This window comes from Meleagris gallopavo, chromosome 22, assembly GCF_000146605.3.
Source record: "Meleagris gallopavo isolate NT-WF06-2002-E0010 breed Aviagen turkey brand Nicholas breeding stock chromosome 22, Turkey_5.1, whole genome shotgun sequence".
NCBI lineage: Eukaryota > Metazoa > Chordata > Aves > Galliformes > Phasianidae > Meleagris > Meleagris gallopavo.
Window position 1 is genome coordinate 7,508,403 of NC_015032.2, and position 16,072 is coordinate 7,524,474.

General features: G+C 48.1%; 1 protein-coding gene across 1 annotated transcript in view; it reads left to right on the forward strand.

Annotated features, from left to right (window-relative positions):
• Positions 1–15,574: 15,574 nt before the first annotated feature.
• The window catches only part of MTG2 (mitochondrial ribosome associated GTPase 2), a 5,610-nt gene continuing 5,112 nt past the window's right edge, over positions 15,575–16,072 (forward strand). The window contains exon 1 of the mRNA XM_003212020.4: positions 15,575–15,979. Within this exon, the coding sequence (XP_003212068.2) occupies positions 15,575–15,979 (405 nt within the window). The remainder of the gene's footprint in view (positions 15,980–16,072) is intronic.

Below are 16,072 nucleotides of genomic sequence, written 5' to 3' on the forward strand. Positions count from 1 at the left end.
CTTATTATTTTAGTTTGGCCGTCCTACAGGGACCAATTTGAAGTTGCTTTTGTTCAGTTCTTTCCTCCATTCAGCATCTCATTTACCTTGTCTCTCGTGACTTGCAGAATTGCACAGAGATTTATGAGCCAAACAGAGAGATACAGAGAAGTTCTGCCTTCCCAAGAACTCGTGTACAAACAACTGGAGCTTCCATGTGGGACTGTGCTGACTGCTGAAGATGCAGTGCTGGGATCTGTTCTTCTCAGTGGAGCGCCTTCCTCTGCAGGCCAGGCATAATTCTTGTTTCTAATCCTTTAGTTTTATTAAATCCCTGTAATCCCTTTCATATAAAACTATTGTGGTTTTGTTGAACACACAGTTAGAATCATAGAATCGGAGAACTGCCAAGGTTGGAAATGACCTCCAAGATCATCCATGCTATAAAATCTGTTCTCAGTTGCTTTAGAAGAGTTGTAGAGATGGTGCTGTTTTGTTAGATGCTTGTTCTGGTCTTAGATTTTCTTGGATGCTCGGCATCTAATGAACCACGAAATCCAGATGTGAGGATTGGATTGTTCCCTTCTCTGGGATGCCTGTCAATATGTCTGTGAAGAGACAACTTCGTTGGCTTACTTTGGCATTGTTATCTTTTATCACTTAGGTTTGATTCTCTGAAATGCCCTTGTAGCTCTGAGGTGTATATTGAAGTGTTTGTTAACAATCTTGGCCCATAGATAACTTCCCAGTGTCACAAACCTGGAGCTGGGAGGATATTCCTTTGCAGCTGGCTGATTAATTATGTAATTGATAACATCTCCCACCTTTAGGGACTGTGGTCTTTTACAAATGACAAAGTAATAATCAGGACTGAATCACTAAAACAAAAACACACTGTCTCTCAATTTGCCTTGGAGTATACATGACCTGAAATCTTCCACACATTTCCCAGTCAAAACTAGTAGAGGTGGTGGCAGCCCCATTCTACATACAAATAACCACCACCTCCACGCAGCAGCTGATGGCTGGAAAGGTTCACAAATTCACTGCCTCTCTGTTCCAGGCACAGCTATCATTCAGTGCTTGCTCTGACCTTCTTGGCTGCAGCTCCAGAGTCATACTGTGCTTTTACATCAGTACAAGTGCCTCTGTTGTGGAGCAAAATACCCCACCATCATATGAGCTCAGCTGTGCAGGAGCACAGGCACTCTGTGTGCTGCTCCTGCTGGCTGCTTCGTGAAGGGGAGAGATGGAAGCTCCCATTTCTCCTGAAACAGACCCAACAAAAGCCAGTGCATAAGGTCTAATGATGAAGGGGTTATTCATAATCCATATGGAGGTGTCCCCGGGATGCTGATCAGCCTCCTCTCACCCTCCCACAGAAGAACTTGCACTTCAGTGCAGGTTCAGATACGTATTGTTGCAATTACAAAGTAAAGGGACAGTTGTGTCCTGAAACAGGAGAGATAAGGAAATCAGAAGAGATGATATCAGGAATGCTTAAAGGGGAAATGAAAGCTTTCATGACACCTTCACTTTGATGCATGTCTGTCTCTGTGCTCTCACAAGTGAGAGTTTCACAGCGAGGGCTCTGCTCTTCCCCAGAGAAGGGAGAAGTGCAGGCTGCGGCACAGCAAGCCCCAAACCTCTGCCAGATGCTGTTACTGCTCTGCATTATTGCCCTTTTCTTCCTCTGCTTATTTCTGCCCCGTGGAGCCAGCTTGTCTGTGGAACAAACTTTAAAGAAAGAGATGATTTAATAACCGCTTTGTATTCATGCCTTTACTGATGAGGGTTGAAAGTGCTCTGGCATTCACACAAGTATCTGTGCTATGAAGCCCATCCCTTTGTTTTACTTCTTTTTCTTCTGTCTTTCATCGTAGGAAATGTTTATTGAGTTTGGAAAATTTCTTTTTCTGAGATCCTCTCATGAGGTAGCAGTGCCTGGTTGAGGGTAAGGGCAGCACAGTGGAGAGAAGAGAGCCCAGAGTGGCTGAGGATGAAATTTTCGGAGGAGACTTTGAGCTCCTGCTTTGCCAGAACCCTGCTGCTGCACAAACAGGGAAGCCAAACAGGAGTTTCGTATAGGTAGTGTCAGAAGATGAGATACAGAAAATGCCATTTCCCACAGTAGAGATCAGCAACAACTTGTCTTTCAAACCTGGGGAGCTATTAGGACTGAAAAGCAGCATGGCAAGCTGAACCTGGATGGAACATCATGAAATGAGGAGCTGGGCTGCTGAGTCAGGTGGCAAAATGACTTCTGCTGGGGGCAGTGTCACACTGTAAGAGACTGAACAGGGCAAGCTTTGAGTTGGATATGAGCCCCGTTTCCAGTTTTATGGAACCAACAGCATTGCTATGAGTGTCAAAATGCTGAGTTTTGCTGCTGTGGGGGAGGGAAACAGGTACAGCACAATGAGTAATGCAGTAACTGTCTGAATACAATTAGCACCTGGTTCTTGTCAAGGCCAATTCAATATTGTGTTTTGAAATGAAAATTTCAGAGCACAAGGGGAATAAAACCAAAAGTCATCCTGCATCTGTCAGTTTGGACTCAATTGGCAGCATCTGTTAAAGCCCATAGATGTTTTCAGAGAGAGACAGCAGGGTCTGATTAACGAGACATGATATCCATAAGCAGCTGTAATCAGTGGTGGAAGCGTTTTGCCATGTGGAAGAGCAAACATTACAGTTCTGTTGAAAAAATATCAATTAAATTTGGTGCTCTGTTAGGAGATGGCTTTAAAAAAGCTGGGCTGGACTTCACTCCAAACACATCTGATGGCAGTAAGTAGTGCATGCGTGGAGCTGGGTGAGGACATTCCAACGGATCCTAGTTGATGCTGGTGTTGTTCTCAGGTGGGCATAAAAATGGAGCAGCTGTAGAGAAACGATCTGGGCTTCTCTGGGCTTTGGTGCAAGTTGCAGAGCAGTGCGCTTCTTAATGCTTAATCAAATTTTGTAAAACTTACTGGCTCTAAGCAATTAGAGGAGTAGCGTTTAAGCCCACTTATGGCGCCCATGGTTTTCTTCAGAGCTGCCATGAGGTTCTTGAGGGAGAAGATCTACAAATGTCAGCTCCCTGCTGGGCTGTGGGGGCCCACAGGCAGGAAACTCATTGGTAACCTTATGTAATATTTAAGAGATTTCCTGGACCAATTAATTATAATACTTTATATAGTAACTAACATATCTCTCATATGTATGGAAGTTTAATTTGGTTTAATTCACTACTGCCACTCAATGTAGGCCCAATTCTCTCTTATGAAGATATAACCACATTGGTTTATTGTGTGCAACAGAAAGGAAAGGGTAGCTCCCTTTCTTCTGCTTTCCAAGCAGAAATATAAAGCTGGCTTGTCACCAGAGACCTCCATGGTGGATGAAGACTTTATCTGAAGTGTGTGGATTTCTTATGAGGAGAGGACGGGATGAGGTGTTCAAGGCCTGTTGGGATGGGCCCTGGGCAGTGTGAGCTGAGGGTGCAGCCAGCCCATCGCAGGGGTCTGAAACTGCATGAGCTTTAAGCTCTAAGCCATTCTGTGATTCTATCTCATCAAAATCTCCGCTCTGCTGCCCAGGAGGACCAGAAGGAGATGCCAGCAAGGTGCAAGTGAAGATGCAGACAGAATTGGCTTGGCTGGACTGAGGCTGCCTTTACACCTAGTGTCTGAAATGTCAACATACAGTCCCAGGTGGTGCGTGACAGCTTCATCAGGGGCTCAGCCCACGCACCCATCTCTTGAGGATGAGGAGCAGGCAGAAGTCACTGGAGATGCTGCTGATATTGTTCTTAGCAGGTCTGCAGGAACTTCAAGCATCTTTTCAAGGGCAATCTGGGAAAGGCATTGCACTGTAAAGTCCAGCAGCACTGTAGTCAGTTATCAAAGCACTTTTCCTTCAAAGGAAGATTGCCCTTCAGGCCAGAGGAGAATACGGCCATCTGTCCTTTCAGCCCTCATCGGCTCTGCTGGATTCCTTGACCCACCCGTGTGAGTCATGGTCACCCTTGGCTCCTCTGCCCTCCTTTTCTGTGCTTGAACAGGCCAGAAGATTGCCAGAAACTGCCTCATCTGCCTGCCTGTTTCCTCCCAGACCCTGAACTATGCTTCACTGGTCCCTGATTCCTCATCTTTTCATGTTTCCTTTTGATGTCTGCTATAAATCAGCAGAGACTAATAAGGAATATGTCAGGCATCTGAGTATAAAAGCATGGTGAGGGGGGATTAAAAGGGTTACAGTGATAGGAGGAAAGCAAAGCATTTAGAAAGCATCAGCTCTCTGCAGGAGAAGTAACAACAACGCTCAGGATGTTTTTACCTGTCCTCCCTCTTCCAGGAACAAATACACATTCCTGGGCTGCTTTGGCTTCCAGACAAGCTGTTAATTTGGAGTCAGACTGGGACAGAGAAATAGTAGAGGACAAAGAAACTAGAGCTCCCCTGGGTCCTGAGAGGAGCTGTAACCTGAAGCAGTTCCATTTACTGGGTTAGCTTGCAATGAATGGCATTTCAGCAACAAGAGCTGCTATACCAGCCAGCCTGGTGCATGCCAAGGTTTCTGGTCTGTTGTGCTACATCCATTCCTCTGCAAAGACAGGGAGTTTGCTGCTGCAGTCCATAACAGGATTCTCATTTTCCTTTGCAGTTATGATGCTCCTCTTCTTGTGAAACCACTCAGCTCAGCCATCTCAGACAACTCCAGTGTGACAAGGCTGCTGCTGAACACAAGAGTCACTGAGATCTCACTGAGTTCAGAACATACTGGAACGTGGGAAAAAAAGCAAAACTGAAAGACTGAACATTTTCCTGTCCTCAATAAGAAATCAGGTCTGCAGTACAGATCCTCCCCATGCAGGGTAAATCTGCTCTGCAAGTAGCTGGGAACTGGGAGAAGCCAAGGATGGGAAATAAAGTTAGGTACCTCCAATGTAAACTAAGGAAGTAAATCACATGAGAGGTAAGAAGCTGCACTGTGTGGGAGCCAGGTTTTCCATCAGGAGCACTTCTGTCCTCATCATTCTCTGTCTCAGCCTGGCCAGTAAAGCATAGGTCACTGTGCTGATGCCTGTGCCTCCAACGGATGGCAATCAGTTACTTTCCTGCATGCTATACGAGCCAGAATTTAGGGATACTTGGAGTCAGCTCTCCTTTATGACTGCCTGAGAACCCCGTACCTGGTCATCTCAAGGCCAACAGCCACAGAAACCCTGTTAGCTCTGTCACTTCCCCATGTCTCAGTGAGCTGAGGCTGAAACACTGCCTACCAGCAGGAAGCGAGAAGTGAGAGATAATTCCCTACTTGGCTCTCTTGCTTTTCTCTCCTTTCTTTCACAGGACACAAGAGACTAGAGAGCTTGAAAATTACTGTCAAACAGACCAAAGTCCATGATGTGCCATTTTTGCAGGTACTGTTAGCTAATCAGGCTGTCTTACTGCTCAGCAAGTGAAGGATTCCTTGGGACTTTGCTTGGAAAACAGAGAACAACACAGTTTGGAAAGTGTTGCAGACCTGCAGCTCGGGGAGGAGCACCTGCTCTGTGAGTTCAGCAGTTTGCAGGGAAGTATCACCCATAAAATCATGTGCTTTCTTCTTTTCTTTGTTTTGTGCTGTCTTTCTGCATGGTCTAACAGCATGGTGTGAGATGGAAAAAGGGAGGGGATGCAGAGCACAGCGATAAATTAATTGTGTTTGCTCAGGTACAAGATGAACTGTCCAACTCCAATCACCATCATTTTGTTAATAATGGTGTGCAGAGGCCATGGGGTCGGTTCTAGGCAGATTTTTCTGAAACTGAGTTCATAATTCCACTAGTTAACAATGCATCACACACAGCCAGTGCTGTTTGCAGTGCCCAGAGAAGGGCTTTGCAGACCCTGCTTGTATGCAAGTGGGTTGGGAGTGAGAGGAGGGCACTTGTGGGTAACATTTCATGTGACACTCAGCATATGAGAATATGATGGCATTGTTTTGAAGTGATTCTGTCTGAGCTTGCATGTATACAAATGTGCTTATGTGGGGCTCCTTTAGGGTCGTACCTCCAAGGGCCTCTCCATGGCCCTGCTCACCATGGTCACAGCTCTGCTCACCGTGTCAGGCTCATGGCAAGCGCTGAGCAGTGGAAAAAGCAACATGAAGACAAGGAGGGAGGATTATGTCAGTAATTGCTTGGCTGTAATTATCTGCCATTGTGCATTCTGTTAGCTCTTTCTGTTTCTCATTAGCATAGAGCAGAGAAAAAGTTTAATTGCAGTGCTGTTCTGTATATGGCACTATCTGCAAGCAGAGAAGACCAAATCAGACTGCCCTGTGGGGGTGAGACAGAGATTAGCTTCTCTGGGGCAGCAGGGTACAGCTGATGAAAATCGAGAGGCAGAATCCAAATCACTGCTGCCCACCATGGTCTGCACTGGCAGAAGGGCAGCCCCAAGCAGGTGTTGTTTCCTTCTTTCTGTTCATCACTTGATGGAGGCAGTCTCACTTCCTGGTCAACATCCCAAAGCGCTTTGCAATGACAGACTGATTTTCCAAAGTACTCAATTCAGATTTTAGCCTATCTGCAGGATGCAACTGACCACAGGTACTGCCAGTGGCTGCTGGAAACCTGTAGTAGAAATGGTTCATCTTGCACTTTGGTGCCAGGGGATGTCAGAGAGCCTCACGGTGGTAGTTTCCCCATGGCTTGTGCCATCAAGCGAGGATTTGGGTTTCAAACAATTGCTCCCTGCTCCCAGCCAACCTCTTCCCTGCAGCCATGCCCTGGCTGGGTCTGTGCTCTTCATTAATCTGATCAATGAGTGCGGAAATACTGACACGATCACTCTGGCACGTTAGCTTGAACACCTCAGCCATCCCACAGGAGCCCTGCAGCCTCCTGATCACTGTGTGCTTCCCACAGCCTGCCCGCTGCTGACCTGAAGCGCTGCCGCCAATGTCAGTCAGAGCAGCAGACTTAATTAAAGGATGGCAGCGTGCCAGCATCCAAGAGGCAGAGCTGTGCCGGCTCTGCTGCTTTTAAAGGGGCATTTTTGAGAAATGCTGGAAAATATCAGGGCAAGCCGTGCTGTGTCAGTGCCGATGTGGGTCAGGCATCGGTTCTGTCTCAGATTTGGCCCCTTGGAGGAGGTGCTGGGCAGTCTCTGATCCGGTGGGTGACACTGCTCTGGGTGTGCTCACAGGGACCCTTCCCCAGCACTGTTTCTCAGTCCCACCTCAACGCAAAGCAGGGTTCCCCATGTCTGCAGGCTGGGGCAGAGAAATGGAGCTGTGGGTTCTGTGCCCCGTGTCCTCCCAGGTGTGACACAGGGACTGCAGGATCACTGTGCTGTGCTCCAGATGTGCTTTGGCAGAGAGCTGAACACACAGACCATCTTCCCTGCCCATCTCACCTGCACCAGCCCCAGAGCAGGCCTGCTAAATCCTTTTTTTTTTGGAGTGTCAAGTTTATTCACTTCCGTGACAAAACAAAGGGAAGCATCCCATTTTTATGGCTATCAGAGATCTAAACATCTCCTCCTCAGGGACCCCAGAAGGATGGCAACCACCTGACCAGTGCCCCTGCTCACACTGGCTCGGCAGCCCTGTATTGCCATGGCAGCTGCCTCCAGAGCCCTGCCAGCAGCCAATGTTACTGCTGGAGCATCTCCATGGATGGACGCTCACTGTCCCTCCTCAGAGCACAAAAGCATTTCTGCATCTGTAACGGATGTGGCACAAAAGCGGGAGAGGGACAAACTGCAGCAGGAGAGGAAGGTGAAATCCTTGGGCACCGTTTTGGAGCACGCAGATCCCCACAGCACACGTGCAGATAACAAACAATGCCCTGATTATGGGACTGCATTTAGTATCGTGCACCAAATTGTGTGAACGCCTGTTGGAAGAATAGATACTCCAACAAAAAAGAGGACTGGAGGAAAAAGAAATCAGCTTCTGGTTTCTGAGTCATAGCTGTGCTTTGCACTCAGGATTCGGTCCACCGTGTGTCCAGAATAATTATTAAGCAAGTTCTGATGGAAGAATTTTATTTACCCAGCCTCTAAAAGGAAGAAAAGGATCCTTAATAGTTGATTAGATCAAAAAAGCACGATTTATTTTTCAATAAGTGCTTGAGATGTAAGATCAATGGCTCGGGATTGATTGACGGGAGCTGTTTGCAAAGACCTTAGATCTAATTGTACTCAGGCAATCACACAGACTTTCCTTTGACTAACACTAGACACCATCCCTCTTGTACAGATGGGGGAGGAACCAGAAAAAAGCAAGACTTTGCACTGGAAAGCTGCTCAGCAACTGCCCCGTATTATTTTTGAGTTGTCCCTGGACACAGCCTCCTTTCTCTTTGATCTGTGTGTAATTTTTGTTGCTGCTACATCTCAGAAAAGGCAACGTTTTAAAATAATTACATCTCCATTTGCCACAAACATTTTATTTTCTTTCTTTCTTTCCCAAGTGGAGGCAAAGCCCAACAGCATGAGGGAAGGCAGCGCATCTCACTGCAGAGGGAAAGAAGTTTGGGTTTGTCTCCTCCACCAGAGCCTTTTGAGGTGTACTGGGCAGCCCGGGTTCCCACACAGACCTCACTTCTGTTTTTGTGCACGCTCTTGGCAGTCCTGATTTGGGAAGGGCATTGCATCTCAGCGGCCGCTTACCACCAGCCCTGCTGCTGCCTCTTCTGAGACAACGGGCTTTATGCAAAGCTCCATCCTCCAGCTGCCCATTCCAGCGCTTTTCCATACTCTGGATGACACAGAGCCCGTGCAGGGACCAGAAAAAGGTCTTTCCGGGTTTTGTGGTGTCTCAGACCCTTTTCTTGCTCTCATTTATTTTCTGCAATCACAAGCAGATAGCAGAGGTTTGCGTTGTGTTTGGGTCTCTTGAGTTATCACACAGTGAAAAAGACCGACAAGTAAAACATTGAGTCCTAGCCATCAAAAAACAGAGAAGAAAATAAGCCACAAATTTAAACACTGTTTGCAAAGGAGAGCCATGAGCATCTCTCTGCAGCACTGTACAACTGCTGTCGGTAATGCTGACTGACACTGGAACAACTCAATGAGACTTTGCACAGCTCCTTATTGAGCCAGGCACACAGGTTGGAGCTGCACTGCATCCCAGCTGGAGGATGGCATCAAGGAAACAAGGTGTGTCTTCATTTCCCAATGCTCTCAGAGCAACCCCATCAGGCAGTGGTGAGCCAGGCACCAGCAGCAGGGCCATGGGCAGGCTGCAGGCTCCTCTTTGTACATGATGGGCAGCAGAAAGCAGCTTTGTTCTGCTGCTGTTTGACCAGGTGGCCCCCAACAGACCGAAACATATCCCTGAAACTTTCAATGCAAATCAACTCTGAAACAGCAGGAGGAAGTAAATTTCTACACCTACGTAAAAAAAAAAAAAAAAAAAGAGCTTGAAAGGTTTAAAAATAGACTGCTTGCTTTGGGAATTGTAGCCTTACTGCAAATTATTGCATTCAGAATTTAAATGCTGGATGGGTGTAAAATTACTTGTGTGGGAGTTATTCAATTTCTGGTAAGTTCATTTACATTAAATAGCAGCTGCGCATACAAAAGGTAGGAAAAAGCTCCTCTGCTCCTATTCACCTGAAGCAGTGAGAACATGTGCTGTCCAAGGCTGAAGTTGTGAACACACAGTCTGTTTTTTTCACTGAAAAACAGGGAGCTGCTATTTGTCTCATTTCCACCTATTGCATTTTGTCACCTCAGCGTCTTCCAATCCAGGAAACCCAATGTCACAGCATCCCTCTGCCTGGGAGTGTCCCTTCCCTGATCCTCTACAATTGGACAGAGGGTTGAGCTTCATCAGGTGGCCCATGTATGGCACAGTTGAACACTTGCTCTTGTTCTTCAGAATGGTTTCTTGCTTATGGAGCCATCTAGAGTGAAGCAGCAAAGGTTTCTCCATGGAGACTTCTCTCCACTAAGGCTGCTGCTCTGAGCTGATGAGCGAAGCAATGCTGGCATGGGTTGGGCTGCAGCTGCTGGAGAGCCCCAGACCCAAAGTGGCTGTGGGATGAGGCTGGAGCTGAGCTCAGGGCCCAGCAGGAAGGGCTGGGATGCTGCTCTGACACACGGGACAAGGATGGGGCTGTGCAGAGAGGACACACAGAGCCAACCCAGGCTCCTTCTACACAGGAGACGTGTGCAGGGGAGGACAGGAAGGGGTGGGAGAACAGAGCTTTGCTCTCCAATGCTTCTGGTCCTCTTGGTGCTCTCCCCTGCTTTGGGAAAGCAATGCATGTTGCAGCTGATCGTGGAGCAGCTGGAGAAGGCAGAGATGGCAGTAGGTGATGGTAAGCCTTGCTGCAGCCTTTAGCTTGCAGGCAGGAGTTGGGGTTTCCTTTGAGGTCCATCTGTTTGTTGCTTGAAATCCTCCCTGATCTCTCCTCTGCACTTCTGGAATGGATGGTCTGTGTTCATGACAACCAAAACATTGAGGAAATGAGAGGCAAATGGATCCATTTTCTTCCTTCTCCCTCTGTCCTTACATTACTTCAGCTCCTGGTCTCCTGGATCAGGGCTATTTCTGGTCCATGTGAAGACCTGCTTGAAGGCACCATGGGCAGAGCCCAACTCTGCACCCAGGGGCTGCAGGGAGACCAGAATCCCCCACCAGCATGGCAGAGTTACTGGGGCATTTGCTTGCCTGGGGGTTCAGTGGTTGGGTTTTTTGTTTTTGTTTTTTTTTGTAATGCTGTTTTAATGCACTGTGCAAGCCTGGTAACAAATCACACCTTGGTCAATGAGAAGTTTCCTGTGAAACTTCTTGGGTTTGACTCATGCCAGTATTAATGCTGTGCTTTGAGCCAAAACCTTCCCTTTGTGCATGCGAGGCGACAGTACCTGCAAGATCTTGTTCCAAATGGCAGGGACTGAAAACTGTCAGCGTGCTCTGCAAACAGAGTGCCTGGGCTGAGGAGAGCTGGCAGAGGTGGGCAGCCTCTCCTCCTGCCTGCTCCTGCCCCGAGTGGAGCTGGTGGCCGGGAACCATTCCGAATGTGAAATGGGCCCTGGGCAGCGATGCTGGCAGTGTGCAGGACTTCTTGTCCGGGCTTCTCCCTGCTGGAGCCCTCTGCTAGCAGCCAGCTGGCGAGGCTCCTTCCTGCCCGCTCCACACTGGGGCCGGATGGCTGGAAAATGGGGTTCGTGCTCTGTGCTTGGGAACCAACGGGCAGGCCTTTGGTGGTGCTCCTGCAGAGCCCAGCAGGTGCCGGGTCCCCAGCTGAAGGTCCCCACTGGCAGCACAGCCCTGGGACTGGGCCGGGCCTGGCGCTGGGTTCAGGATGCTGCTGCAAGGCAATGGGGACAAGGAGGGATGCTACCATTCTGATGCCGGCAGTAATTACTTGTCAGCTGCAAATTCAACTCATGCGCCTTGATCATTAGAGGCTTCTAATCAGGTGCTTAGCTTAGTTAAGGTCACGAATTTGTTTTTTCCACAGTTCCCAATCTGAATCTATCTTACCAAATATACGCACACAGTAATCAAAATGATAATCAAAAGGATTCATGGTACTTCAATACACAGAGCAGTACAGTCCCTTCCTTCCCAGCAGAACCCTTTCTTCACTTCTGATGACCATTCTTCCACCTAATAACTTGTTTTCTCACATTTTCTGAAAGAGCTCCCTTAGACAAAAACAATGCTGAACATGTAAGACATCATTGTGAATATCAATGAAGGTTTTTCTTTTCCTTCTGCTCCCAGTTCCTGCTCTGGGCCAAAAGCAGGCAGCCAGCAGTTGCTGACATGGGAGCTGATGGGGGAGGCACCGCGCCGACCCGTCCTGATCCTTGCTACCGCACAGCTCAATCTGCAGCCCAGCTTTCCAACTCCATCAGGGACAGCAGCTGCTTTTCTTTGTTGCTCATGTTCAAATTCTACCTATTTTATTGCTTGCTTTTGTGAAATTTCACAACGAAACCCTTTTAACACTTGTCTCTTTTAAACAAATCTGCAGATTAATATCATTTGTTTCTGGAAAGTTAAGGTGCTGATTTTCAAGCACGAAAGATACTGAAGGATAACATGAATGTGGATCTTATTTTGATGGATGTGTGTTAATTAGTAGTTAGTAATTTGTTCTAGTAGTTGCCTAGGGACCAGTGAGCGGGGCTTTATTCCATTCAGTACAAAAACTGTCCCAGCTAGTAATCACACAGTCAGAACTGCAGGGGTTGGAAGGATCTCAAGAAGTCCTTGAGTCCAACCCCCTGCTAAAGCAGAAACCCTACAACAGGTCGCACAGGTTGGTGTCCATGTGGGTCATGAATATCTCCATAGAAAGAGACTCTCCCACCTCCCTGGGCAACCTGTTCCAGTGCTCCATCACCATTACTGTAAAGGAGTTCTGCATATTTGTATGGGACTTCCTATGTTCAAGTTCAGGCCAGTACTCCTTGTCATACTGCTACACACCACCAAGAAGAGCCTGGCCTCATCCATTTGCCTCCCACCTCCCTTTAGATATTTATAAACATGAATCAGATCCCCTCTCGCTCTTCTCTTCCCCAAGCTGAACATATCCAGGTTATTTGCTGGACTAACAGTAGTAATCTTCCAAAAATAAAGAAGATTACACAGTGAACTGATTTGGAACAGCCTATGGCTTTGTCAGTAGAAAAGCTTGAACTCTCCAATATCCCCATTTTCTTCTTTTTTTTTTTTCTGTTTGCTGGAGCCCCTAGGAAAGCACCCCTTTAGCTGATCAGCTGAAGTTACCACGGCAGCACTCAGTCAGGTTGGATCTTACTCACACGTCAATTCTGGTATTGCATCAATAGGTATAATTAGCTCCCATTGACTTAAATCTCCAGAAAGAAAGCATCATTTTGTTGAGTTAATCTCTGATGCAAGCACTGCCATCCATCAATAGAAATTTGGTGCGGAGAGTACAGCGATGGCTCGCCATGCTGCTGAGCATGTAGCTAAAACCAGACACTGCAATTAAATCAAAATAAGACACTCTTGTGGACAAGTTTGACAAATAAACCTCCATTAGGACATAAAGCACCACTGATTGCTGGCAGATAACCTGGAGGCATCGCGATGGCACACGGGCTGTGGGAAAATGGAGCTGCCCCAGGTTTGCTGCTGGAACAGGAAGAGCAGGAGCACTTTGGAGTGGGTTTCCCAAAGTCCAGCACTGCAGAGGTTGTTGTGGTGCTTCCCAAAGGCCTTACCAACGTGGGGATGAGTAAAGCTGGGAGTCAAAGTGATCTGTCTCAATGATCCCTTCTGGGGCGGTGCCAAAAAAGCATGGAGCCTCATCCCTGAAAGGTGAGCCGAGACGTGGAGCTTGTTGTGCACAACTGCTTTAATTCCAAGCACAGCCCCTGCTTGGCTCTGCTCAGCTCTGGAAGTGGAAGTTTCCAGTGCCAAAAGTTGTCTGAGGAATGAGAGGAGTTCAGGATTCGGCAGGGTAACCCTGGGACATTGTGAGAAAGCATATATCTTAGTAAACTTCTGGCTACAGAAAGCCCCTGTGCACTCAGCACTTGGCCTTTGAGCTTTCATAGCTCAGACTGTGCGGATTTTCCAAACTGCAGTTCATAGTGATGAGAAGTGGCTCTGATCCCATGCTGCCCTCAGCTGAACGTGCAGCTCCTAGTGATGTTACCACTGGAGTGAAGGATGCAGTTTGCCATGCCTTTCCTTCCCCTCCCATCACAGAGAAAATGCTTATTCAGCTTTATACCAGACCAGCTATTTCTACTTATTCAGCTTTTGCCACATCCCTCATTATTGATGGGTTCCTTTTTCTCTTGAATTGCTTTTCTTTGAGATTCTGGTTAAAATTCATGTGGTTTCAGCATTACCGTGTCTTTCACTAAACCTCATCAGTATTACCAATGTCTACCTTTTTTATGTCTTTTCTATATGAAACAAATTAACGTGATACTGTTTGTCACAATACCTTCCTTTTTTTCCAGTGCATGAAATACAGTATTGCAGTGAATAGAATTTATAATAACTGTCTTGCCAGATGGGGTCAAGCTGTACGAGAAAACCTTTATTCTTCAGATTGGGGAACATTTTAGATGTTCCACACTCAGCAAAGTTGTGCAGCCCTCTGTCCTTCAGGACGTGGCAGCGCCTTCAGCTGCAAGCTGTGGGCAGCAGAACATTTCTTCCATGCTTGCACACAGCACAGTGTGACACAGGTGTGCCACGTTATTGCCCAAAGAGTCACAATTAACATCTAACACGACTGCACAGAGCCAGGCATGGTGCAGACATGAGCACTTGCCCGCACACATCACTGAGGTGATGCCTTTGCAGACTGGCTCCCTTGGAAGGAGGAGAGGAGAGGTGTTTGTGTCTGCTCACACGCCACTGCTGAAAGACAGCGTTCCCGCTGGAGTGGGATTATCTCCAGATCACACCATCAATGCCTTCAGTTTTTCCATTTTGCCTTCCCTTATTCTGTTGCAATTCCTGATTTGTAACTCTGCTGCAGCGATGAGATTTTCTTGGAACAGTTTTCAAGCGGACTGTGTTGCTCCATCATAGGTGAACAGTTGGTTTGATTGCAGGTGGAGCTGACAGCTACACCGATGTACGAGGCAGTTGCTCAATACTTTCCACCGAAAAACCCCATTTTAATTACTTCTAACATTGCAAAACCTCTGGCAACAAGGCAAGATGTTCCGTGCCATCTCCTTTATAAGGTAATTACTCTCTCCCCACCGGAGGAAAAACCAGTAAGGATCTGGAGTCTTGTCCCCCTCCTGTTACTATTACTATCAGTGATTCTAGACTGCTAGAGACCAACCCCTCAATATTTAACAACAGAAGAAATGTGCCATTAGTTGTGTTTTTGCTAGGCATGGGCACCGAACTCCAAAGCCCACAGAGTGCCTGGGAAAGGGACTTTTTTGTGGTAAGCTTAGAAAGTATATTTAATTAAGATCGGAAAAGCTACAAACAAATCAGTGCTCTTTAATCATCTCTTGGCGGGTTTCTCCTTCCATGCTGGTTTTGGAGGCTTTTCCTGATCAGCTGCTCACTCGTGAGCATGGCCAGCTTAGTCAGGAGGTTCGTGTTTACCTCCCTGTGTCCCTGCTTCAAGGCTGCAGTACGGATTGTTACGTACTGAACGCTGAGCCCAAAGGCTGACAGACTGCTGAACGGACCTGGAAATCCAAGCTACAACACCTCTCTGGGCCAATGAGGAAGATGTTATTGAAGGATTTGGAATGATACCAGCTGGGAAGAGTTTTGAGTCTCTTTGATCCCAGAGCAAATTCAAGGGCACACAAAGGCAAAGCACCTTGCAGACTCGGGAATGGGGAGGCAAAGGAGAAGAGCAGCGTGGTATCATCTAAGAGAAACGCACGCTGCACCCAGCAGGCACGAGCAGCGCCCTAATGCTGCATAGAACCGGGGACACAAATAATTGTAACTGCTATTCGCACCTGCTAAACCGAAACGCGCGCACTGCCTACAGCCATAGAGCACTAGGAGCACAATGCGTCAGAGACGACTAAAACAAAACAACTCCACAACAAAATCCAACGCAAACCTGTGGCAACCCCCCCCCTTCATTAGTTAAAAAGGAGAAGTTAATTCTGCGGTTATGGTGATCAAAGCCTGCCCTCGGGAAGGCCGACAGCAAAAGTGCCCCACATATCACATACAGCCGAACTGCCGCAGCACCACGGCGCGCGACCAGAGGTGCCACAGTCCGTCTGCAACGCGCCCCAAGAGGCGGCTCAGCGCCGCGGGGCCTCATGGGAGCCGCTCTCATCTACATATCCCCGTCCCCTCACATGCCATTGGCCAGCTGTCTCCCCAGCGCTGCGGCGCGACTTGGGGCGGCGGAGCTCAGCGCCTGATTAGCATTCTCCCCGCCTCCTGGCCGGAGGGCGAGGCCGCCGATTCGTTTGTCCGCCTCCGGCGGGGCGCGGCCTCGCGTCGCGATTGGCGGAGCGCTTCGTCACTCCGCCGCTTCGAGGGCCGCACTTCCGCCTGGGTGTCAGCGGTACGGAGCGGGGGGTGCTGCGCTGGGGCCGTCGCGGGAGCGCGGTGCCAGGTAATGCCGCCGGCCTGCCTCGGGCCCAGCCCCCCTCTGCCA